At 31.6% G+C, this 26,468-nt stretch overlaps 2 protein-coding genes across 3 annotated transcripts; both read left to right on the forward strand.

The window, feature by feature from the left end:
- Window positions 1-960: 960 nt before the first annotated feature.
- Window positions 961-5,063, forward strand: LOC126840343 (CCR4-NOT transcription complex subunit 7-like). 2 transcript variants are annotated; one of them, XM_050576010.1, is made up of 4 exons: window positions 962-1,100; window positions 1,691-1,758; window positions 3,412-4,151; window positions 4,237-5,063. In XM_050576010.1, the coding sequence occupies exons 3-4, from the start codon at window positions 3,478-3,480 to the stop codon at window positions 4,724-4,726; spliced, it is 1,164 nt and encodes a 387-aa protein (XP_050431967.1). In that variant the 5' UTR covers window positions 962-1,100; window positions 1,691-1,758; window positions 3,412-3,477; the 3' UTR covers window positions 4,727-5,063. The 2 variants fall into 2 exon arrangements, with proteins under 2 accessions (XP_050431968.1, XP_050431967.1); XM_050576011.1 differs by lacking the exon at window positions 1,691-1,758 and having other exon boundaries at window positions 961-1,100.
- Window positions 5,064-12,081: 7,018 nt separating this feature from the next.
- Window positions 12,082-24,080, forward strand: LOC126840338 (uncharacterized). Its single transcript, XM_050576002.1, has 4 exons — window positions 12,082-12,208; window positions 16,620-16,707; window positions 21,904-22,062; window positions 22,984-24,080. Exons 2-4 carry the CDS (start codon window positions 16,666-16,668, stop codon window positions 23,167-23,169), a joined length of 387 nt encoding a protein of 128 aa, XP_050431959.1. The 5' UTR covers window positions 12,082-12,208; window positions 16,620-16,665; the 3' UTR covers window positions 23,170-24,080.
- The last annotated feature ends 2,388 nt before the right edge of the window (window positions 24,081-26,468 follow it).

The following is a 26,468-nucleotide window of genomic DNA, read 5'->3' on the forward strand; positions in this document are numbered from 1 at the left end:
TACTACAACAAAATCCTACTACAGTTGATCGATATTTAATAAAAAGCAATATTTATACTTTCACTCGTGAATGTTTAATAAACAAAATGAAAACGAGATGTTTGCATTAGTACATAATGTATCATACGATTATATTAAAATTAAATTTATAGGTACTAATCAAATTATTAGTATTTATGACTTGAAACTTATATGGCTTACAAAATACCAAAGATAAACGTTTTGTAATCGACAATTGCTATTTTAAATGCAATATAGTGTACTGCTTTGGCTCTGTAAGTTAGTTATTAAGATTCCAATTTTGATATTTAACTAATGATTTTAATGATGAACTAACATTTTTTATTAAGGGCTTTCAGCTTGGGCCAGAGATGCATCTAGAAAAAAAAACTTAAAATACATAAAACTATAATAGCAATAGTCATAGATTTAAAGTTTACCTATAATATTTCAATAGTATTCTAATATATTATATTATGTTATACAAAAAATAAACATTAAATTACACAAAATATGCTCATAGTTTAAGTACATAAAGAAAGGGGCTTCAGCCCTCGTAGCCTCCCCTTGTATCCACCCAGGGCTTGGACTTTTTGACCTATCCAAATGTCATATTATGCGGACTTGTAATTAATACAAAATATCTATACAGGGCGTGTCACACGACACGATGTTCGATGATCAAACAGATTTATACAATATTACCTTCATTATATTTTTGTTTTATTTTATTGCTTTCTTATTTGTTCTAATCGGTAAAAATTAAAAAATATTATAATTAATATGTTTCCACGAAATAAAAGTATTGTAATATTTATATTATTTTCAACGACAATTTCATGGAAAGTAATACAAAGCCAATTTTTTCATGGACAAAAGTAAGCATTTATGCTTGTTATTATCAGTATTCATATCACTATCATTGCATTGTTTTGGTTTTAGAATACTACTGTATATTATTCTGTACTTTAAAGTTCGAACAAAAAAAAAAAAAAACAATATTGTTTATTTTAAATAGGTCTTTTTTTTTAAACAATAACTGTACTAGTTTTAACTACATTCTTGTTCAGTATCAAATCTGCAAGTAACAATAAGTAAATGTAAGTACTATATTAGCCGAAGGACGAATTACTTTTGGCTTTTAAGCTGCTACTCAAAACGAGGGCATATGCAAATTAATTTAAAAGTAGTTTTTGTAAAGTATTTTTTGTGTAAGGAAGTTATCTCTAAAAGTCAGTATTATTAGCACAATAATATTGAAAGTAACTTTTTTGTTTTTTGACATGTCATACTAATAGCCGAAACATTGTAAATTATACCTAGCTATTCTTTATACTTAGTAATGTTTTTTTTTGTTATCTGTTTATTTTAAATGTTTTTCTAATTGAAATGTCAAACAAAAACAATTATAAGTTTGTATTTTGTATGCAAAATAAAACTGCATGTTTTTTCTAAATGAATTTATGACGTCATTGTCATATTACTGTTATTACTAAAAAAAAAATGTGTATATTTATACGTATTGTTAGTGAGTGTTTAACGTAGTATAGCCACGCTACTAATAATTATCTTTTCCAAAAATGATTGAATATATTTTTGTATGAGAGGCGAAGCATTAGTTTTGTCCTTAAACCTTTTTTTCATTAGTCTTACAATAATATACCTAATAATCTATATTATAATATTTTAGATTCCTTGCTTCAATTGAGTTTAAAGAATAATAACAAGAAATAGCCCATTAAGACATGTTGTCTACAGGTATAGTAGTATATTATTTATTTGTAAAGTATAGCTTCTTATTTTAAGGATGTACATAAAATATTTGGACTATTTATATAAACAGTATATGAATACGTATTTTACAAATATTTTATACGCAGAGGCGCCCAGTAGTATACTTATGTCATATGGTTGCAAGGAAATCGAATTCGGAAGTGTCAAGTGGGGTAAATTTAAACAAATATGGAGAATTTAAATGCAATTTTTGTCCTAATTATTGAATTATTGGTTACATATCACAGTTTAACCTTAAAATTAAAAATTACGTTATACCCCCTATTAATTAAGGAGTTAGGTGTAGACAATTTTTTACAAAATCTCATTATAAAAGCTTAACTGTGATGTGTAATTATTAGTTCAGTAATTAGAACTCATTTTTGGGAGTTGATTTTTCCCGAACTATCAGCATCCATGACAGTGACTTAAAACATTTTTTTTATCTAATATAGCTACACAGAATGTGTTTTACCTGGTCCATAGTGATTTTAGAGCAAAAACACTTATTTTAAAATCAAAAGATAACTAATTATCGGAAACAATATCATATCAGATTTTGAAAATAATAACGCTAAAATGTTATAGTTATTTACACACCTTGCGGTTACTCCCATTTGAATTATCTTGAATGGTTCGCTAACGTTTCCACGTAGACCCAGAGCCCTGAAGATGGAACATGCAAGTGTTTCAAAATGTTGGCGATCCAGTCAAGATAATCAAATGGGAGTAACCGCAAGGTGTGTAAATAGTGTAAATATAATACCCCATTCAAGTTTTAATAATCTGTTATAGTTATTTAAAAAAGTAAAAAAAATGTGTAATTGTTAAATATTAGGTTTATCAAAAAAAGGATATAAAATTGTCTCTTAAATACTATCATCTTTTGTTTCAATAAAAGTATTTTTGCTCTAAAATCATCACGGAGCAAATAAAATGCATTCTGCATAGATATGTTTTAACATTAAAAAATTGAGTGTATAACATCCTCTTAATCAATCGAAAATACGGCAGGTGTGGCCTTTTCTTTTCCCTACATTTTTGTACTCATAAAAAAGACAACTGTTGTATTTGTATATTATGTAACATTTTTTTTACATTTTACAATGATGACGATTAAAATGTTTGCACGGACTGCAAAACTAGTTCATTACAAAAATTCTGTTCTAGAAAATTTGTTTGTGCAATTAAAAAGAAAATAGGGGTGGGTACTGGTCAGTTGCAAACCAAAACGTTTAAAGGGAATTCAAAATATTATGCTTGTGCGTTACTGTGTGCATGTTCTAATAAAATATTCGCTTACTCGTGTATTAAATACACAAATTCACAAGATTGGTCAAAAGTCAAGTTTTTACATTTGTTATTATAACTTTAGTTCTACATAATTTTAATAAAAAAATACTTAATTATATGTCATAATAATAATTATTGATTATTACTATTATTATAAATTAAATTAATTTTGATTTTATTAAAATAGAAGCAAAATTATACATTTTTATTTATGAAAAAAGTATATTTTTTGATTTTAATGAGAATGATAATTATTGTACACACTTTTATTATTTAAAACTATATGTTGTAATATTAAAAATGTATAAACATAATTTTAAACAAACAATATATCATATTTTTCAGTTATGACTAATGACATTCACTGGGGTCGTTAAACATTAAGTCAGTATCTGTGACCAATCAGTCCCAATGAAAAATAGTACAGCTTTGGTGAAAACAGTAGAAAATGTACAAAAGTTAAAACGAATTTGGGCTAAACAAAGAGAAGAACAGCAAACAGAATTCAATACAGAAGCACGGAATACAGTACGACGAACATTATTCATAGAGCAGTCATCTGATTTAGAGAGCAATGATAATATTTTGACCAACTCCAATGAAAACAATCTTAGTTTGGCGGCTTCATATGCGTCTGATAACAATTTGAATAAAAAAACTGTCGGTAACATGCCTGCTAATAGTCAAACACCACCTGCCAAGGAAATCAAAGAACGGGAGCCGGAAGTTAAGTTGGGAGTTGGAGCTGATTGCGGAATCAAAGACGTTTGGGCTCATAATTTAGAAGAGGAGTTTGCTGCAATACGAAAATTGTTGCCCAAGTATTGTTACGTGGCCATGGACACTGAGTTTCCTGGAGTGGTAGCCCGACCTATTGGTGATTTTAAAACGACCGCTGATTATCTGTATCAACTGTTACGGTGCAATGTCGATTTGTTAAGAATCATTCAATTGGGGCTTTCGTTTTTTGATGAAGATGGCAAAACACCGACGGGACCCTATACGACATGGCAATTCAACTTTAAGTTCAATCTATCCGAAGACATGTACGCTCAAGACAGCATTGAACTATTGACAAATTCTAGGTAATCGTAGTCGTGTGCAGTTTAAAAATCAAATAGAAAAAATACTTATATAATATCTATTAATTTTGTTTTGTTTTTTATACAGAATTCAGTTTAAGAAGCACGAGGAGTTTGGAATTGAACCATTAGTTTTTGCCGAATACATAATAACGTCCGGTTTGGTGTTGATCGACAATATCAAATGGATGACATTCCATAGCAGTTTTGATTTCGGTTACCTGGTAAAAGTGCTGACAGACGAGAAGTTGCCGCAAGAAGAGTCTGATTTTTTTGACATGTTCTCGTTGTATTTTCCCTGTGTTTACGATATCAAGTATTTGATGAAAAGTTGCAAGAACCTAAAAGGCGGTCTGCAAGAAGTCGCCGACCAACTAGAGTTGAAACGAATTGGACCACAACATCAAGCCGGCAGTGACTCACTGTTAACGGGCATGGCATTTTTCAAAATAAGAGACATGTACTTTGAAGGGATGATTGATAGTAAAAAATATTGCGGCCATTTGTACGGATTGGGCATTACTACATTGAATAATGGCCAAATACGGTACGATAATAATGACCCTCCACCTAATTGAAAAATATCAGTATCGTAAAATCTATAAAAAAATTAAGTACAATAGAGTTTTTTATTTTTACTGACCTCATTTATTTGGCATCCATTAATTTTATATTGTCTACCAATATTGTGAGTTTTTTAATCTAAGAAAAAAATTATTATTATTTTATCGAGAACTTTTTTTCTTAATATTTGTTTATAAAAACTAAATTCGCCAAATTTGAAATGTATTTTGAAAAAGAAAATATTGGACCTCACTTAGTATAAACACAGATTAGATAAAACTATCTAATTTTATCTAATCTGTGGTATGAATTTGTATGTTAAGGAAATAAAAGAAACATATTGTTTTTTTACGTTGTCAAGTTCATCGTTTATTATCGACTAGTAATATGTCGACTTGTTAATATATCTAACTAGTTAGTAGTTACATACAATTTTTGAATGGGTATAATAAATCAAATTACTTTTTTTAACATTTCCATATTATAGTTAATATTTAATTAAAAAATTCTTAATACATTTTTTTTTTTACTTTTGTCTAATAAATTGATAGTTCTTGCAAAAAAACAAAATAAAAATATTAGTTTAGTATTGATTTATTGAAATATGGAGTCAAAGATAATATATTATGAAAAATGAATACCCCTAGTACTAAAAATATTTTTTTTTAAATAAACCAAAGTACAAAATAAATGTAATTTTGTTGTTTATGGTTGGTGTAAAATTTCAGATGTACAACTTATGTCTTTTTTAATTATTGAGTGAATTATGCATTGACGTAAAGTCCTGATCTGTTTTTTTTTAATTTGTTTACCAGAGTTTAAATTTTAATCATCTTGGACCTTGGTCAAATAATAGATTTTTGTTGTCAAATTAAATTGGCTTGTGAATTTATCCACTGGATTTGCAAAATATAGGGATTAGTTAAGTACTATTGGGAACAATTTAGCAATAGATAAGTGGATTTGTAAAAAAAAGGAGCTTAAAAATGTCAGTAGCCCAAAAGGTAAATGGAAAAATTACCCACGGTAAAAATGACTGGTTGAAAATACCAGAGAAAATAATATCCGAAAAATAGATTAACTATACCTAAACGTAAAGGTATTTGACATATCTAATATAATAGCACAAAAATTATATTATAAATTAAAACAAAAATTATTTCTATTTATATTACTAACAGATATTAATAAAATCGTCTGTAGATTTTTCGCAATTTTTGTATTCAATAATTACTTCACATTTTGCCAGAGCCCACAAGTACCATATTCACACAATATATTTTACTTTATGTGGAAATTCTGACTGTTATATTTAATTTATAAATAAATTAAGTTTTAAATAAAATAATATTTTAGTTTCAATTTAAACAATGAATCTTATTACTATGTCAGTTTATAGTAAATTTTGAAAAAAAAATGTTTACTCATTTCATTTTAATAATATAGTTAAAAGAAAAAAATCTATATTATGAAATCATAAGACAACTTGGAAGAAATGTCACATGGAGTTTTCAATACATTCAGTAAGTTTTGCTTTATATATTTTAATGTTGAATAAAAGGCATTTATAATAGCTATAACTTACAAATAGTGACAGTTTGTTTTTAGAAAACGTTGTAAACTTTAGCTCTAACCTTGAAAAATATATGAAGTATTTTTAGACAGGTACCTAGGTTAAGTTATAGATGTTCACAATCGACTGAACCACTACTCAAGCTTAGACATTTAAGTTTAATATGTATTATTATAAGATCAATAACTCAAAATTAATAAATATAAACAAAATGTTATTGTAAACACATTTTGCGTCGTTCGAAAATATTCAAGTTCAAAGTAAATAATAGAATAAATAAAAAAACATTGTTTTCCACAAAAACTAGTTTTGGTGAGTACATCAATTATATGAATATTATTAAACTGTTGATATTTTAATAATAAATATGTGCATGCATGACGCGAGCAATATATTTTGAGTGGCCATGAGTCATATGAGATCATCGAATAGAGTCTTAATCTTTTTATATAATATGTATATAACATGACTGATGAACAAATTATCATACAGAACAACTTATATATATTATGTACCTATAGTCATAATATGTTATCAGCATATGTGTTACGTTGTTAATTTACTGTGTTATTAATTCTTCATGAGTAATAATAATAGTCATGGTAATATTATAATTAGGTGTATATTATAGTATTTTATTGTTTTTCTTAATAAGATTTAACATAATTATGTTGTTTTGTCATGTGAATAATTAAGATATAGCAAATAAAATCTCGGATGTTTATGATTGAATATTTTTTTTAGTGAAACCAGACTTTAGACTTATATCAGATACGACATATAGTTGATTCACAAAGACTAGATTTAAAATCAGCAAACTTATATTGCATATTTGACATTTTTGAGCATATATTTGCCTACAATGTTTATTTCTAGATTTAGTAACACATTTTTGTTGAAGTATGATTAAGGGGCCTACACCTGTGTATTATGGGTCAAAAACAACTTATTCTACTTCAAAGTACTACTCCTAAGAATACTACGATTTAAGTTTTGAAAAAATATTTGAATACTTCATAACTTTTTTTCAAGGCATCGATTGTGGAATAATTTAAAAATAATTTTTTGTTTAATATTTTAGCTAAAAAAGTTGAAAATTTTAGTTATTTTTACATTGAAATACATTTTAATTAATTAAAAATAATTTTTAAATTGTGCCACGATCGATGCCTTGAAAATGTTATGAAGAATTCAAATGTTTTTTTTTTTTAAAACTTAAATTGAAGTATTCTTAGGTTTGAAGTAGATACATATGTTTTTGTACAAAAATAAATTATACATGCGTTACACAAATTGAAAAAAAAATTAAATATTAGGCAGACCGCAGACAAGTTAATCTTTTCAAGTGGGAGTAACCGAAAAATATGTAAATATTGTAAATTAAATATTAAAATAGTTCCTTTTTTCCTATGGTAATATACATGTTTAAACATTTTAACTTAATGTTAAATTTTAGCTAAAAATTGCCTATACAATGCGCCTTAATAAATGCTCGTGTAGAGGACCCTTAATAAAAAAGTTCCATTTTATTATTGTCTTTAATCGTGTTTACGAATATGAGCTATAGAAAAATATACACGATATGAGAAAAAGTATTAAACGAGAATTCTGGTTACAAACCATTGTCCATAATTTCTAAAATACCTAATCGTCTTTGTTTTTTTAAATATGAAAACACCACCCAAATAATTGTAGGTAATTCAATGTTATCCAATTTTGATTTCATACATTAATGTAAAATACCTTTTTAAAAATAATAACTAACCTAGATTTGAAAACTCGGCTAAAACTTTTAGCCGAATTCAATTAAGGCATATAATTGCATATTTAGACATTTTTAAATGCATATTTTAATATATGTATTTATGGTCGTTAACATCCGAGCTCTAGTTATAGCCATGGGAATTTAATTTCCTAAAGCGGAATTTTACACCCCTATACGTATAACATTGCGATCGCCATTTAAGAAATAAACCTTTCACTGCATAGTCTCTTAGAATGGCTTTCTCTGACTGTATATATATATATATATACACAGACCGGGACGTGTCTGATCGTGACAGTGATAGGGAAATAAAGTATTAAGTAATTAGAGTTATCAGAACGTACAATAATTAGCGTTCAAATAATATTCGATTAAATAGGTGATTAGGTATAAGTAGTAATTAATTATTACACATTAAAATTTAATACTTATGTGCCGGCGGAAATTCGAGCGGATGCCAAACGCATGACGGCATAGATAAATGTGATTGAACAGTGCAAATAAAAAATATATGTTTATATGTATGACTGAGTCGCTGTCAATTTAAAATTAAAATTTATGCATCTATATTAATTTGTATATTATTTGTTCGATAAGTATGTAAGAAAAAAAGACATAATGATTATCTATTTGAATAATTGAGGACATTTTATTATGTATTAATATACAGCGGTACACAATATATGAGAGTTTAAGTGTATCATTTTTGTTTTATTTATAACCTTGTGATTTAATAACCTAATTAAATTAATGAATTCTTCATACTTCGGAGGTCAAAGCAGAATATACTTATATTCACAACTATTTAATAATAACTTTGAATATGCATATTTGAAAAGTACAATAAGGTGAAATAGGTGGCAAACACGATAAGCGTGCGACTGCCACACCTGTTTTAAGGGATAAACAATGGTTGTATTTTTATTAAAATCTATTGTCATTTGTGAGGAAGGGGTTGAGTGTTATAGTTATTTTTAATCAGCAGACTAAACCAAATTCGACTTCGACGCCATTGATAGTAATTTAGTTTAAATTTGATATCAACTCCAATTTGATTATCCGATGATAAAAAAAAATACTATACAATTATTTCACGAGTTTGAAAACCACTTTTGATTTCATACAGGTTTGTTGAAAATGCAATGTTTATACTTTATGTTATTTTAATGTTTTCTACTTATATTAGGGTGTAAATTGAAAATTTCATTATTAAAAAAAAATATTCTAGCTATATCGAAGTCTTGTATAATTTTATTTTTGATGAAAAGGTTATTTTAAAAGTCAATACTGAATGAGAAAGTTTGCTCACAAAATAAAATTTAACAAACATTGTTAAATTGTTTCAATCCGTCCTTTAGTTAAATCTGTGCCATTATGGCGAAAAAGAAATGTTTGTTTTTATATTTTAGAATTTTAATGGTAACATTTTAGAAATAATATTATTATATTTAGCGTGTGACCGAGTTTGCCAAATGTGACTTTTAACTTTTAAAAACGCCACAGAAATGATCTATCATTAATCTATCCAGTATGTTTTATTAAAACAAATATTTTTATGTTGTAAATAATAAGATTAAGACAAACATACAAAATATATGTAGATTTCTATCGCATTGTAATACATTTTAGGTATTATTTATGCCTTTTGGTCATTTTACTTTTTGAAAATAATAATAATTTTTGCTTGACATTATCAAAACACGGTTACAATGTTTATTTTCGATTACTTATTATTTTGTACATCAACAGCAAATGTCTAAAATCTTAGTAACAACATTTGTATGCGAGTAATATATTATGAGATTTAGATGAGGAAAATACTTCTTTTCGTTTTTGGCTCGGTTTGTGAATCACATCTCGTCGTCATCGTTAAAAAAATACAGGTATACCTCATTATAATACATTCAATGACATCATAGACATCTCGGACATTCGCTTATACGTTTGTAGTTCTTGAGACATTAGTCACCTCGACGTTATGACGTATATTATAGAGTGTGTAGTGTAAATAAAAATATTTCAGGGGAGGGCTTTTTGGGTTGCCCCCACCGTTGTATACACATACATTGATACTTCTATACGTGGACAAATCTCAATGGCGATGCCTACACGTTAAATTAGAATGTATACATGTACTTTGGAAGCTTCCTAACGTTATTACACTGAAAATCGAGCCCAAAAACGTTTTAGATATGATGTCATATTGTATTCAGACGTGGGCGAGTCGGTGTCAAGAGCTCCGAGTATAGATATAAATTCTAATATAGGTATCGGCCATCATGCGTTGAGTTGATTTAATAGCTAAATTATGCATATATACTATACAGCTGTTATTATACAGTTTAATCATGGATCATTAGGCGTTTTAGATGTAATTATCAAATGCAAAATGATAATATTTGTTTTCAATTTTTCTAAACTTCAATTTTTTTAAACTCTGTCTGCACACGCCTCGTATGTCATACGAGGACCTTTGAGATACTTGTACAAGATCCTTTGTTTCCAATATCAATAATTTCATGTTCAATATATTATATGATATATGCTTCTCCTTTTGTCAGCATAAGTGAAGGTTTTGCCACGTGCAGAAATCACAAAGTTCCTTCCACCAAGACCCAGGTGTTTACAATACCGTTGAAAGCTCATAGCTGTGGTACTGTTTTAGGTCACCATTGAGTTTTTACTTGTTTCCCAGAAAAATTGATATTCATGACTTTATGGGTTACATGTCCTTCAAGAACTGATTGTATAATATCGCGTTAATTAAAATACCCTAAACAAATTGAAAAATCCCCGTTTGTGGGTCAACCGCATATTTGCGACCTCGTATGTGGGGCCATGCCAGTAAAATAACTTTGCGGGATGGACCCGAGGACATAAATGTTAAATAATTACATAGTCACATAATATAGACCACATTGTGTTTGTTGTATAATTAATTGCAGTTATTAGTTGGATTTTTTTTTATTATTATTTTATAGACATTCGCTGTATCATATAATATAAATCCTATAATTATATCAAAAGTGAATTCAAAACCGTGACTATAATAACCAATTTATAGTAGAATAAAATAACATAAGACTTCAGTTGTTTACTAATTTAGATTAGACTGACGTGTTAGATCAGATACACATATATATTATATAATATACATATATAATATATTAATTTTTTTGTACAGCGAATATTGTTGCTTTGTCATTCCACTCATTTAGTTGTCGTTTCGCGTTTGTCAAATGTTGAGTTTAGTGGAAATTTAATTATCAATTGTCTTATTTGTTATGCTTCAATGTAACGCTATAGTAATATTTCTCGAGTTTAAACTTTATTTTAAAGGGCGGACGGTATTTTCAATATTTTGAGCTGACTTGACTCCTTGTAATTGAAATTTTAAAATGAATAAGTATAATATTAAACATATATAAATATTTGTTTGTACCATTGTTTTATGTAAAATACTAAAATACAATTATAAATTAACAGGGTTAAATATAAAATCAATTTTTTATTAAAAACGCTAAAATTGTAAAATATTCTAAAATAAAAAATTTGAGCAGAATATGTACATTTTATATAATTTTATGCGTACTATTTAAGGATTGGGGTTTGAATTTTTGGGGGTGCTGATTTTGAGTCTGGGGATGCTAAAGTCCCTCTAGCAACCCCCCCCCCTAGTTGCGCTGTATGTACACAATATAGTATGTAATTATTTATTCCGATTTTACTGGTTGTAGCACCGAAACGTAGGGCAAAATTTGCCAATGGCCACTTTACCGTGATATGTGACAATACTTAATTTGATATAAACGGATCTGTCTGGTTTTCGGGTCTCATAGACAATTCGATTTGCCGACAAAAGTATTAATTTCCGGATTTTTTTGAAAACCGCATGAAAACTCCCGGAGCTTAGGTTTTCTCCTAAGGAAGAAATATAATGTGTGGTTATCCTTTAAGGTCCGACCTCTCCGCCGTGCCCACAATGTGTGTCGACCGGCGGCCGTGTTGTTGTTGTTGTTGCTGCTGTCGCATGTGCATATTGTGTTTGTGTGTGTAGATATATACATTATACATTTATATATATTATATAAGTAACGCTACCGACGGCTTAACCGATATTCCGTGCCCGTCGCTGTTGCAGTACACAAGTCTGTTTTGGTGAGTACCTACTATTATAGTATGTATATTTGTTCTATTATTTTCTCACACTCATTCTACATTAAATAAGCTAGAGGAAAACAAAATATAAAAAACGCAATTTTATTTACACATTTTTCGACAAATAAGCATTTAAATATAATATTTTTTAGTTAAACAAAAAGTGTCTTCAATCCTAGTAGGTGAAGATTTTTTTTTCCATTAACGTGCCGGATACTTACATACATTACATTCGATATGCCAGTAATATTATGATTATTAGACATCTATAATATGTATTATTTGATTTTAGATGTATAGTAGTAATTTATAGTTGTACAGTTTTTTTTAAGTATACCTAATTATAGGGTTTGAAAACGCTACCAGGCAAAAATTTACATTATTTTTTTCTAAATACAACCATATAAAAGCATTAGCTAAAATTTTGTCGTGCTCAGAATACTAAAAACCTTAAAACTTAAAATTAGTGCTTTTAAAAATATCTACATATTATTTTTAATAAAAAATTTGTTGAAATAAATGTATATGTGATTAATGCTGTTCAACAGCACTAATATTTTAAGTTTTAAGGTTTTTTTAAAGGTTTATAGTATCTCAGCTCCCCCCCCATAAATTTCCGCCAGTGTAGTACAAACGTTTCGTATCAGAAACAATATTTTATATCGTTCCAAAGGCACAGAATTTTAAAATGTTTTTAATTATTATTACTTTTTTTTTTATAAGGTCAACCCAGTTAGGCCATTAAAATATCATATTATTTATCATATACATATTAGTATGTGCTGTAGCTATAGCAAAGAATGTAAATTTTGGCTTGGTAACGTTTTTAATCTCTGGTTAAGTTAGATGTTGTGATGGTCGCATAGGCGCAATTTCAATTTTTAACTTGGTGGGGGGGGGGGCTGGAAATTTTTTTAAAATATATATATAAGTAAATATATTTTTGTATTTCCAAATTGTATGCATAACCTAATTTTTTTGGGGGGCTAAGCCCACCCTATCCCCCCCCGTATTTGCGCCTATGGATGGTCGCCGAACAGCATACCGTCGTGCGTACGATATTACAATTAATGTTATTAACCGTGACAAAAATAAAAGCTCATCCCAAACCAGAGGGGTCAGAGTTATAATAAAAAATGTATAAACGAAAATGTTTACACAAATGTTTAAAACATGCCGTCTAGTTTCGTCGGGTCGAGTTTTTTTGTGTTTTTAACAATAAGATATCTTTTTTATTTGTGTAATTTATTCACGTTACTGTAACTAAAAATAATTTATCATTTTTTATTTGATTTTGGTAGCTTAATAATATTAAAAGACGATTCGTAATATTAATAATACAAATAGTTAATATTAATTATTATATCAGTGATTAATGGTTAATTTAATAATAATTAATATATTGACTGTTTATAACGACAAGTTTTATTGAATCGCAAATAACTATTCATAATTCATTGGTATTTATTTGTCGACGAGTATGTTGTTGTTCAATAATAATGGTGAACTGTTGTTTTGCTTGACCGCTGATAGTCGTAACCCTGAACGATTATTTTTTATACGTTATTTATTTATTTGTTTGTTAACCGAATTCGAAAACAATATTTACTCAAAGAAGTAGGTAGGTTTGTTTTCGCGAAATTTGCTGATCTTCCACTTTTTTCCCCAACCAAAACCATTTTGTAATGATTTACAATCGTCAGGGTTGTTATGTGTTTATTGTATTATACACAAAAAAGTGATCATATTAAAAAAAAAATATCAATATTCCCCCTCTCCCCCCTATTTGGATTAGAACTTTGCCAGAAATTTGGATGGTTTGACACAAAAATGTTCAACGGAGGCTCGTTCTAGGCAATGTTCTATACAAATTTAAGTACTTGCAATTGTCTTATAACAAATAAGTTGTTATTGGAATAAATCACTAGTGTCCTGGAATGTATTATATGATAGACAGACCATTATTTAGCGCATTGACAAATCTTCGTGACGGTTCCAATAAGTATTGGACCGCGTAGGCCGTTACTATGTCATGCCTGGTGTTTTTTATTTTTCTCCGGTCGTAAATATTTATTTTTATTTTGTTTATGAAAAATAATATCTACACGTTACGAAATAACTCCCAGGAGGAGTGGGCTGCTCCTATACCATATTAATTATTATTATTAAACAGTCTTGAGGATGGCACGCTATACAGGTTTATACAAAATTCATAGGATTCGATTTTCGGGTCAGCGTCTAGTGCTATTGGAAAGAATTTACCACAAGGTTCATATTTCGGGTACACCCTCCTCGTTGGTGATTTACCTAGCACGTTTTCGGATAGCCACCAACCGGTATATAATAATATAGAATCCGAAATAGGATAAACTAGAAAAGCTGTTTTTTTTAATAATGCCTAATTGCGTTGTGACCGACGATTATTGTACACCATTAGACGGGTAATATGTAATTACACATAATAGCGATAATTCTTTATTTAACCTCCCCCACACAGCAATAATATTATTATTTTATATTTTAAAACGGTACAACGTTATCCGGTCTATTAGAACAATAATTGCGCGGTTAATTTGAATAATATAAAAGCCAACGCGATATTCGTTCATTAAATTTCAATTTATTTGTTTCCGTTTGCGGGTACTATATATAAAAAAACCTATATCCGTTCATCGTGTGCCCACACGTGTGTTAACACGACCGTTTTTAGTAATATTCCAACATCTACAGCCGTTCTAGTAAACATTGTTTCACTTTGTCCACTTCTAAACCACTTGAAGTATAGTCTCGTGTGGGTCAGCTCTGACGGTCGGTGGAACATAAGTTTTCACTAAGATTAGAAAAACAAATGATAATAATACTCGTGTAAGACTTTCAGGCGTTTAACCCTTATGTCGTGCGAAAAAATGATGAATTTAAAATCTTTAAAGAACCAATCACCGTGTAGTGGCATTCGAGGTTTTTTTAAAATACAATTTTTTTTTCTAATGTTTTCCGTGTAAGACACATTAATTATTGCTCGGGGAATTTATTTAAATATCGACATTGAACGGCTAGAAACTGTATGTTATGTTTTTACACGTTTTTAAACAGGTTTCCTGTACGATTTTATGTAAATATGTAAATTGTACGATTATTTTTATAGAGTATCCGCTTAAAACTTTTTGTTGTAAACAATAGTGTATTCAAATTATTTCCATAACCCAATGCCGCCAATAACTGTACGATTATTATGGTCATGATATCAATAAGGCCGGTTTCCGTTACTATCTGTGCTTCGGATCATAATGTTATTCGTCGTTGTGTTTTTTTTCTTCAATTTAATTTTGTACTGGCCTAGAGTGCCTGTATAAAATTTCACGATATTATAATTGGCGGCGGATGATGTTCAAACGAAGTGTTCGGTTAATTTTTTTTGGGGGGTATTTTTCCCCCGATCCGTGTGCCGCATCGTTATTTGTTTTAAGCTTAGGTATGGTAAATTAATTTATTAGCCTCTGTTGAAGCGATGACAGTCGACCGTGAATCGTTTGTTTTGTTCGATATCCCATGGTAAAACAATAGCAATAATGTGAACACAAGGTAACAAGTTCGTCCGTGAAAACGTCGGGCACAGCGCAGGTGTTCGGCATTCATTAAATTTACCAAAAAAAACAGTAGAAATAATATATATACTTCCAAATACGTCCATCTAATTATTATACACAGGGACACAGCCGCGTACCTACACGAATTCGTGTAGTACGGTTCCCACGACGGTTTTTGCTATCAAGATGGCACGCTAAGAATATTACCAACCTTAAGGTATTTTTTTTGTTTCAAAAACACACATAGTTGCAATGTGTGTGTGTGTGAATTATCTAGAATAGCCTCGGGTAGAAACGGGAGACCACACCTGGATGTCCTTCGTTTCGAGATGACCCAAATGTCTGTATAGTAACACAGCAACGTCCGCCGCCATTTCCTTTCTCAGAGACTCCGACTAGTCGTTAAACGATTATACCTGAAAACGTATAATAAAAAAAAAAATTACACAATTTAATAATAATAATAATTGACCGTCGCGCACATATTAAACAGTTTTGGAATAAGAGTTGACGGGGGCGGCGGCGGTAATTTTGGAAGTAATACAAATCTCTACCTATGCCGTTTTATTGTACCTAGACTTTTACTAGGTATACATGTATAATTATTAACGATGATCTAATCTGTATGTATCACGAAGGTCACAAAAAAAAAATAAAAATGTTGTTCCACTCCCTTTTTGAGGCCCGCCGTCGCCTACACGGACGTGACCTGGTGTAGGTCCTCCTCCTAGACACAAAGTGTCTTAATAAATAATACTAATATGTTGTGTAAAAAAAAAGAAAATATATTCTAATATTTTGTTTATTAATTTGTTTGATTACAGACTAAACAATTTCCGTTACTCAAGCAAAACCTCAACAGCCTTAAAAATGGCAATCACAAAAATCACCATGATCAAGTTTCTGGAAGTGGTAAGTACACCCGACCACTATTATAAACGGGAAATGAGGTTTGGGTATTCAATTGACTGCAGTTGATAAACGAGCACTGGCGTTATAGGGAAATAAAAATAATATGTGGGCATCAATACAACAAGTTCAAAGTTTTTATACAATCATAAATAATTATAATGTACCTGTAGATTTACTTCTCCATTGTCGTTACACATTGCATTTATAACAATAGCAATAAGTATTATTTATTTAGGCCAATCGACCGGCCTATAATAATAGATCGAGACTTTTGATACTTATTGCCCATCTCTGATTGCTCGCGTTCAATAAGTACAAGTAAATGGCAGGTAGAGGGGCGAGCGAGGAAGTCAAAATAAAATAGTTGGTTAGACACCGGTGATCGCTAAAGCAGAAAAAATAAAAAAAAGCTTTTTATTTTTAGAATATATAATTTATTACGATGGCGCGCGATTCTTGCTCGACAAAGCTTTTAAACACTTGAATAACGTGCTCGAGTTCCATTAATATTGTCTCTTACTACCAACAAAACGCGCGGGTAGACACATTCCATTTTTTTTTCTATTCTTACAGAACTATTACCATCGTGTACAATATTTTACTATTATCCTATAGCCGACACACTAGTGCCTCGTATCCCGAATAACGAATTATATACATAGGTACAATGTAAATATTTTACTATATTATTATGATCGCATAACAATAATACATATACATTTTTATATTATTATGCGCCCCGCTCCCACAGCGGCACAATAACCCACGCTAATGACCCAGCTAGTGGCAGTGATGGATGTACACGTATGAACGGTAAAACTATAAAAGCAGCCGGTAGTCGGCACTGGCGTGCAAAGTAATTTTTGACCCATTTGTTCTTTTGCTGCCCGCACAGAATGCTCTCTTATCGACTGTACATGATCTTAACGAGCTCGCGTGTCGCAAAAGTTCTGGCCATTTACGGTCTAGCTTTATTGCACAGAATACGATACTATTATATTTACAAACAAAGCGTGCCCAAAATCGTCCTCAATAAAGCTGTACCCGGTAACATGTCTCTATATTGAATATGCAAGCATTGTACAATATTTCTTTTTGGTCCTTCGCACCGGATCGCCGGCCCATCATGACGTCATCGTATACAATTATTGCAATAATACCGTACGGTTTTGGCAGTTGTGTTGTCATCCAAACAAAGGGGCTAACATGTTTATCGTTGACGATTTTTCGTCATCGTGGATAGGAGGAATAAGTCGTGGGAATGCGTCACTCGACGACAGTTGTTGTCTTATGAATTATGTGCCATCGCCTAGATTATTATATAATACAGAAGCGCGTGACTTGTTGCTGTGTTCATAACGTCATATCTCAAAAACGGCAATTAGCGGTTATTTATTGTACTTGAAGAATTTGGACGCGTCTCCGGTCATCCGTCGGACGAATCGATTATCACATCCGTACAGTGTTGTTCAAGTCACAGGCGCGAGTAGATAGCTGATTTGCGGGGTTTTAACTGTCAAGACTTATGTTTAATATTGTTTAAAATAGAAAATTTTGTCGACCTCGGACCTCTGAAAAGATCATTCACAAGTTGGATCGCCAATTAAGAAACGTTTAGCAAAAGCAAGCAGCTGCCAGCTAACCTACCATTTTAAACGTTACAGTTCATTCCTAATATCTCTCAATACACATAGCTAGGACATCTAATGCTTTTCGCGGTAACTAATACATTTTCAATGAGAGGAACTATCGAGCCGGTAAAAAATTCAGAAGGATTTTTATGTCGAATGGAGCTAGAAAAGGTTTAATAAGTTCGTGTACCCCTGGCACCTTTCTAGATGTAGCCAGATGTTGTTTGTGTACAAAGCAGGTTTTTATTAGTGAACTTATTATATGAACAAACCCAATGGCCGATAATGAATGGCGAATTTTAGGTCGTATAGAGGACGAGTGGTTTTTCATCGTTTCGCATTAATCAAGCTCGAGTAGAAAGAAAAGCGGCCAGACAAAAACATTTGATATTTTTAGTAGAATCTATTTTTTTCACGCATCGTCAGCCGCCATTGAACGAGTTATTAAATATTATGCGTTCAACGGGAGAAAAACACTGACCGTTCCAAAAAAATAAAATTGCAGATACGGTCACTCGTCGCAGGTCTTTATTTTTAAATTTATCGTTTTTTTTTCAGCGCGTGCGCATGTGTGTTTCTATAAGTACTATAGTCGTGGTCGGTCGACAGGACTACCGCGTAAACAACTCGGTGGTTCTTATATTACATCCGACGACAAAGAACTTCAAAGAATTACTTGTTGTTTTCCGTACTCGAAACGACGCACTAAATTCTTTACACCAAGCACATGTGTGGTTGCTGTAACATGTTATAAATATACAGATCAGATTATGTCCAATGTAGTCTTTAATATTTTGTTGGATCCTTTTTTAATTTTGAACTCGACGCAGGACCCTCGGTGAGTTGCGCCCAGTTTTTTTTAATAAATTATGACCCGACATACTTATGCGAGACGAGTTCCAGACTACCGTGTATATACCGTATATTTTTACTATAATTGTTTTGTTTTTGTCTCGGATATTATGAAACGAAAATAACCGTTTTGAGAGATGCTAGGCACACGTGCGAGCTACCGGCTGCTGTTTCGCCAGAAGCAGTGGAGCCACCCACATAATATGTAACGAGTATGTTTAATAATAGATATGTGGTCGGGCGACACACTCATGACCCATATGGTTTTGGCGGTAAAACATCATCATCCGAGGCCCGAAGAAGAATATTAATTATCGTATAATAAATATAAGTGCTCGTGTGTGTTTTTCATTATATTCCACTTTACATCATCCGCCCGTGCGTGTCGGATATGATAATGCAACGTCGTCTGAGACCGAACGAGGAGACGTCCTCCCTCGAAGGGGCCTCGAAACGTGAAAGTATTATAAAATAAACAGTCGCCTCATCAAAAAAAAAAAACAAAACAAAAGTATAATAAAATCTTTTCACGCCAGCCCGCGCTGACACGATTTTTATATTTACAAAAACAACGATCGACTTTAATTATTTTAATTACATATTGCAATTGCGTTTCAATAGTGTTTTAACCTAAACCACGAAAGGGTTCAACGGTCATAGCGAACTGGGTTAACAGCGGACGTCCACGAAATCAAACAATTAACATCTGCCGTTCAACTGATTAGCTAGAGTGCGCGTACGATGAAACCTATTAGGTATGTTAGTCTTTTATAAAATATGTATATTAAACATATATGTGGTCCTTCTCTTAGATTTTGTGATTGAGCCGTTAACGACCGGGGCACATAACTCGTGGATGTTTCATTTATTCACAGCTCTTGATATGTTATTTCAATACAACTTCTCAAGGTTATCTCGTAGGAATTTTTCTTTTTTAATATTGATTTTTACAATGTCGATCATAACCGTTGTTATTTGTCGTTTTATCAACAAGCCGGTGAGTCATCGAGCTGTTGTTAATCAACGTTACTACTTCGAACGAAACATGGCTCGGCTGCAACAGTTGTGCGTAGAGCCAACTGAGACCGCCGCTAATTAGTTTGAAATATTGCTGATGGATTAAAGACAACCGTGGATACGGCCGCTAAAAGCCGCATAACCTCGCCTTGAACGCAGTTAAGTTCAAACAACCAAAACCTGCGGCAACGACGCTGTGAAAGTATATATTTTCTTTCTGTATTTAAAAATCAGCAATATTATATAATTCGCCCCGTATCTCGGTGGATCTCGTGTGAGTGGCACTGTTGGTCTATCGCGGAGGCTCTTGTGTATAATACATTATTATGATTATATATTCCTACCCTAACACGAGTCTGTAGGTACATCGCCATTTAGCAACTGGGCTTAATTATTTTTTTTCATCCGCCGCTCCAGGTTATCCGGGCCGTGGTAGTACTAGTAGTAGTAGTAGTACCTGGTAGTAGTGGTAGTAGTGGTATACCTGCTAGGCGTGTAAGACCGTTTTGTTTACCAACAAGGTGTTTTATTATTGTTATTCATGTGGATCCGGGTATTCAAGGTCAAAGCGATGACTCACATAGGTCGTCGCGGCTGTGTGAAAAAAACGAATAAAAAATTCCCCGTTGGCCGCCACCGCTTTTTACCGACAAAAAAAAAAATTATTACTAATTATTGCATTGCGTTCGCTATGATTTCCGTTCAGCGCGTCCTCTGTATAATACGTACCTATCAGACAAAGCTAGACGTTTGCAAACAATTATAATATACATATAATATTATTATTAAGCTACATGATGATGATTATTATGTCATCAATCGAAAATCTATAACCACACGACCGCAATCCAAACGTGGAAACGGCCACGGTCACTCGGATTTCGGCGCTTTGATTTTTTTATCGACCCGTCGAATGTCATACCATATCCTATCCTACACACAATAATAATACACGACTACATTATTATTATTATTCGCCAGCGTGTTAAGGTTTTTTTTCTTGTGAAAGCCGCTCGACGCCAATATCAAATGGAGCCTGTGTAAGATCCTTGACACTATTTGATATAATATTGTTGTTTATACAATTTGCTCACAAGAGTGTATTTATACGTTTTTGTCGCATATTCGCGTTTAATGAACTCTCCAGTGTTGCACACTGCACACACGAGCTTTAACAACGGCATTTCGCATTGCTGATGGAATAGCTTATTTATGGCCATTCGACGACGTTGACCACTTTCAACGCCTATTTCGGCTAATCGTTCCAATAGATTTCTCTTTATCCGAAGAAATTTTGCTGATCTATTTATTTTCACTATGCATCTATAACGTCGGGCAACGCTTTCTCGGCGTGTAAAAAAAATACCTAACTGTGATTCGCAAATTTTTAGAATTTGTGCAGGGCGTGATCGCGCAAACCGCGCCATTAAACGCGGAATAAATTAGCCGTCGTTTTTTTACATTATTACTGATTACATGTTGTATTTATATTATGTACATTGCTATTCCATAGAACTTTGCATGTATTTTTCGCCGAGAACTATAAAAAAACGTTCACTTTGGTCCGTCGGGTTGGCGACCTTTGGCCGAGCTAGTCACGCTATGTAGCTGAACCGAACATAATAATTATAGAAACACTTGTATATCGATTTTTAATGATGTAAAAACAACCCTTTAATGTGTGTTTTTTTTTCAGGCTTTGGTGGTCATCATTTTCGCCCTGCATTACAACAGTTTCCCGGGCGGCGATGTCACCTCCATCATGATCACCACTGGAACGTATGTCGGCTACGTCATCATCTTGGCGGGTATCTTCATCGGTCTGTTCACCGGCACCCCGATCAGCGCACGATTGGTAAGCGATGAGGATCGACAGATATATATTACCTAAACCCGTTGATCTATGCACCCGATAAATCCTTAAAACGATCGAGATCGAGAAAAGTGCAACGGCGCAAAAGTAAAATCGTCGTCACAAACGCCAGTTCTTATTCGACGCGATAACTGTCATTAGACTTGTTAAATTTGTTAACATAATTCTCATTGATTATGTGCCGGCATACTTAAATTATTATTCTAGACCGCCTGTAACTCTGAAGAATCACCCATCTTGCTGGTGTAGTCGAACAATTACGTACAATCTCTAATATCTCGCCACACACGCGCAGTGTTTGCATATATTTTCTAATGCATAATATTTTCAATCACTTTGGGTGGAGTTTTTGTGTTTTTTATTGTCAACAACGTTACCTATATAAAACTCATAATGAAGATATTTTAATAATAATAAAGCTATATTATGGTCGTACCGTAATAACAATGTGTGTATACGTGTACCGCATTGTTTGCGAGAGTTCATCGGTCTAGGAACCATCTTAAAAACTATAAGCTCAGGAATTTGTACAGACCAGAGTATCGGGCCAATATTGTTATTATAGTTTGTGCATTATCCTGGCACTCGAGGTCGGAATATCAAGATGATTGTTTTATGAAAATCAAATAGAGCCTTATGCCATATAGGAAAATAACACTTATGGCTCGTGCTAGACACAGTATAGGTACAGCGTGAATGGTGTACGGCTAAGGTCACTAGGTCCTAGGTCAAACGTGGGTCGATAACTACAAAATTTGAGGAGTGTTTACTTGATTAGGTTAACACTTGGTAGCGCACAGATCCGCGAGGTGTAAGAAACCGCGAAGTTGCCATTTTCTCGTTCTCTGGTCTTTTTAATTTTTATATAAACTTGATTTATCTATCGTGACCGTTCATTTGCAGGACATGTTCTACGTGTTGATCGGCGCTGCCCTTTACATCGCCGCCGGTGTTATGTCCTACAACTATTTCAACAATCAACTGGTGAAAACGTCTTACGTCAACACCGGTATGACCAAAGCTTGGTTGTCCATCCTTAACGGAGTCGTGTTCGTCGTCGACGCCGCCTTCACGTACCGCGGAGAATAAGTCCTCAAGTTTTTTTTAAATGTTTAATATACATGTAACGAGCCTTTAGGAGGTTATTATTTATTGTCCATCGAGAGAAGTCACCAAAATATCTTTTATTTTTCTATCATATTATTTGTATTCTATCTTTTTTTTTTTATCACTTTTTTGCGTGCATCGTTACGTTATTATATACTTTAAGCAGCCCCTCAAACTTTGCATCTTCGCAGCTGTTTTCTTATTGTATTCGTTTGTTTGCCACCACAACGGAAAACTGTAAATATAAATTATTATAATTTTTGATACAATCTGTAAAACATAACATTACTCCCGTGTACCTGTTTGTATATTTTAATTTTTTTTTTTGCTAAACAAAATATATATTACAAGCATTTTCTTTTTTTTTCTATGTTAAGGGGGCTCCATACAGACCATTTTTAAGGAGTTTTGTATAGGCAATATTTAAGAAAAAATTGGCCTAAATAAATTTCGACCATGTCAATAAATTTACCTGTTAATTTGTATAAGCTTCATGGTATTATTTTTAATTTAAATCATTTTGTCTATGAGTAAAAGCTATTTTAGTAAATATAATATACATTTTTTGTTCCATCGCACAGGCACAACCAGTGATCCGATAAGTAATATAAAAACAGATTTGAATTCGTCATGAAATTTACTTGATGTATTAAACACGTTTGGACATTTTATAAAATATCAACATTTTAAAATAAAATTCAGAAAGGGTTAAAATAAAAAGTTGAAACAAGTACCTCGACCGATCCTAAGTAAACTTGACGAATTCGAATCTGTTTTTATATTGTTTATCGGTTCACTGGATTGGGCCTGTGCGATAAAATGAAAATTATGTGTTTTTACTGAAAAAATGGTCTGTATGGAGCCCCCTTAAGACTATTTTTCGTATTTTATATTTATTTATATTTATATAAAAAAAAAAAAACTATAAAATATTTCTATATTACATTATTTTTACAGTGAAGCTTAGTAAAGAAATATGTACTTGTAGCTTGTACATTATTATTATAGTTAGCTTATGGAAAATATGTTTTTTTATAAGTGAACTACACCTTCATTTATTTCACAACATTCATCGTTTAAGAACGCACTCAAATAACGGATGTTATGATCAATTGTATTGCAAATAAAGTACACTATAACAGCTTTATATAATAATACTGTATTTTTTCTTTTAAACATTATTTTGTTAAGAGGACGCTACCCACCCGTAATTTATCCACGAAAAATGGTTTAACGGGGGACAAGAATGTGAGGGCGGTATTTAGATTAGCTTTATACAAATTTTACAATGGATAGAGAAGGACTTTATCTACGGGGTAGCGTTTTTAGTTTTTTGATAACTTAAGCACAATCAAAATTATTCATTCGTAAATATTCATTATATTTTCCTTTTTTAATTTGTTTTTAAAAAAATATTAAGTATAGATACAAAAAAAATTAAAATGCTACCCCATGGATAAAGTTTTTCTTTATACAGTGTATAAATTTGGTAAATGTACTGTTAATACTGGCCTTTCATATACATGTTTTGCGCAATGGAGTATTGATGGGAAAACAATAATTGTAATTTATCCTATAGAAATAACTGTGATAATCTGACAAACAAATGGCAATCGTCAAAGTATCAAAAAGTATACATTATAGTTCAAACTCTAATTTAAGATTTTTCGAAAAAAAAAAAAAAAATAATCGTATGGCGTATTTGGCCGGGAGGGCTATAGCTAACTTATATGCCAGTTCGGTTAGGTTAGGTTAAAATATGGTAAAGTATGGTCTAAAATAAGCCAAAATGACTTTTACTTATACAAAAACTATATAAATTTAAAACAATACCTTGAAGCTTATACAAATGAACCGGAAAATTAATTAACATGGTCGAAATTTATTAAAACCACTTTTTTCTTTAATATTGCCTATACAAAACTCCTTAAAAATCCCTTTAATGATTTAACTACCCAGACGCCAGAATGTGTCATTGTCCATGGTTAACGGCAATGGCAGATCAGTATACAAAGTAGTGACCGTGTGTATCATTCTTATTAACTAGCAGTTGTTGTACATTTTAGATACAGCTCTTTTTAAAATTGATCTACAATTATGTAATATTTGTATGATTACAGGATACATTTAATTAAAATATAAGTTAAAACTAGTTATGCTATATTCACGTAGGCCCTAAGGCATTTGGACGCCGTCGGCCAAAATTTTCAAAACATTCTTATAAATAAAACGTGTTAGCACCTCCGTCCAATACTGGTTATACCTCTAAAATTCTTAAACAATACAAATGCTACTGGATACATTAATTTCATAAAATAGACTACCTGTGTATGTTTTTATAGTACTAGCCTTAGCCTAGTTACTGGCAATAGCTTGAAGTCTTGTGTTTTCTCCTAAGCCCTAAGCGCAGCGCCTAATATAGTAATATGCCTATTGGTTTATTCGACCATGATATGTATTAGTTTCAATACAATCGTTTGCCAATTGTTTCATTCGATAAACGATTAATTGTGTTATGGTTGTCTTATCACTTCTGAATTAACTATAATAAAAACATTTATACAACTGTGGTTGTTACTTGTTTAACATGTGTTAACGATGGTTCTAACTCAGTACTATAGGCGTTGATTTATGGTGAACTTTTGGTTTTTAGTAGATGACCATTTCAGACATTCGGCAACAAATTAAAAAAATTGCCAGACGTCTTCGTAGGGTACCGTGACAAAATAACAATAAGACAAAATTGTCTTATTGCCATTGATATTAATTAGTCCCAAGGGTATAAGATAACGATTTTTATAGACACCCGGAGGAGGTTAAGTTAAACAGAATAGACAGTTTTGACAACATGTTCAAGTTAATTGTTGACTTGTACGGTAATGGTTTTACATTGCGATAATTGGTTTTTTGGACCAGAAATCGTGTGTCTTAAATCTTATACAAATAAGACGTTTTTTCAAGTTTAACGCCATAGTTGACAAGTTTTTTTTTAAATGATATGCTTCTAACGATGAGTAACATTTTTCACCGACTTTTTTGTTGTCGAGCAAATTTGTTTACCAAAAAAACCACACTTAATACCAAATAAAATGAAGTAAAAAGACCAGAGTCAATTTTTTAGAAAATATTTTTTTTTTGGGAGAGTAGGCATACATTATATATATATGACTTTAAATTATTATATGACTTATGTTTCATCCGTTTTTCAAATTTTGTATATTTTTTTTGAAAAACATATGAGCAAAAATTGAATCTGAATCTGAAGCAAACACAACACACGT

The sequence above is a fragment of the Adelges cooleyi genome, unplaced genomic scaffold (genome assembly GCF_023614345.1).
Source record: "Adelges cooleyi isolate 19-005CV unplaced genomic scaffold, UGA_ACOO_1.1 ACOO_flye_CR_arks_rails_tigmint_CR_PRNA_376, whole genome shotgun sequence".
In the NCBI taxonomy this organism is placed as follows: domain Eukaryota; kingdom Metazoa; phylum Arthropoda; class Insecta; order Hemiptera; family Adelgidae; genus Adelges; species Adelges cooleyi.

Coding starts and splice junctions, on each gene's coding strand:
- LOC126840343 (XM_050576011.1), top strand. CDS start 3,478: ATGAAAAATAGTACAGCTTTGGTGAAAACAGTAGAAAATGTACAAAAG. Junction 4,152..4,236: donor GAACTATTGACAAATTCTAG/GTAATCGTAGTC, acceptor TTTTTTATACAG/AATTCAGTTTAAGAAGCACG.
- LOC126840338 (XM_050576002.1), top strand. CDS start 16,666: ATGGCAATCACAAAAATCACCATGATCAAGTTTCTGGAAGTG. Junction 16,708..21,903: donor TGATCAAGTTTCTGGAAGTG/GTAAGTACACCC, acceptor TTTTTTTTTCAG/GCTTTGGTGGTCATCATTTT. Junction 22,063..22,983: donor CCCCGATCAGCGCACGATTG/GTAAGCGATGAG, acceptor GTTCATTTGCAG/GACATGTTCTACGTGTTGAT.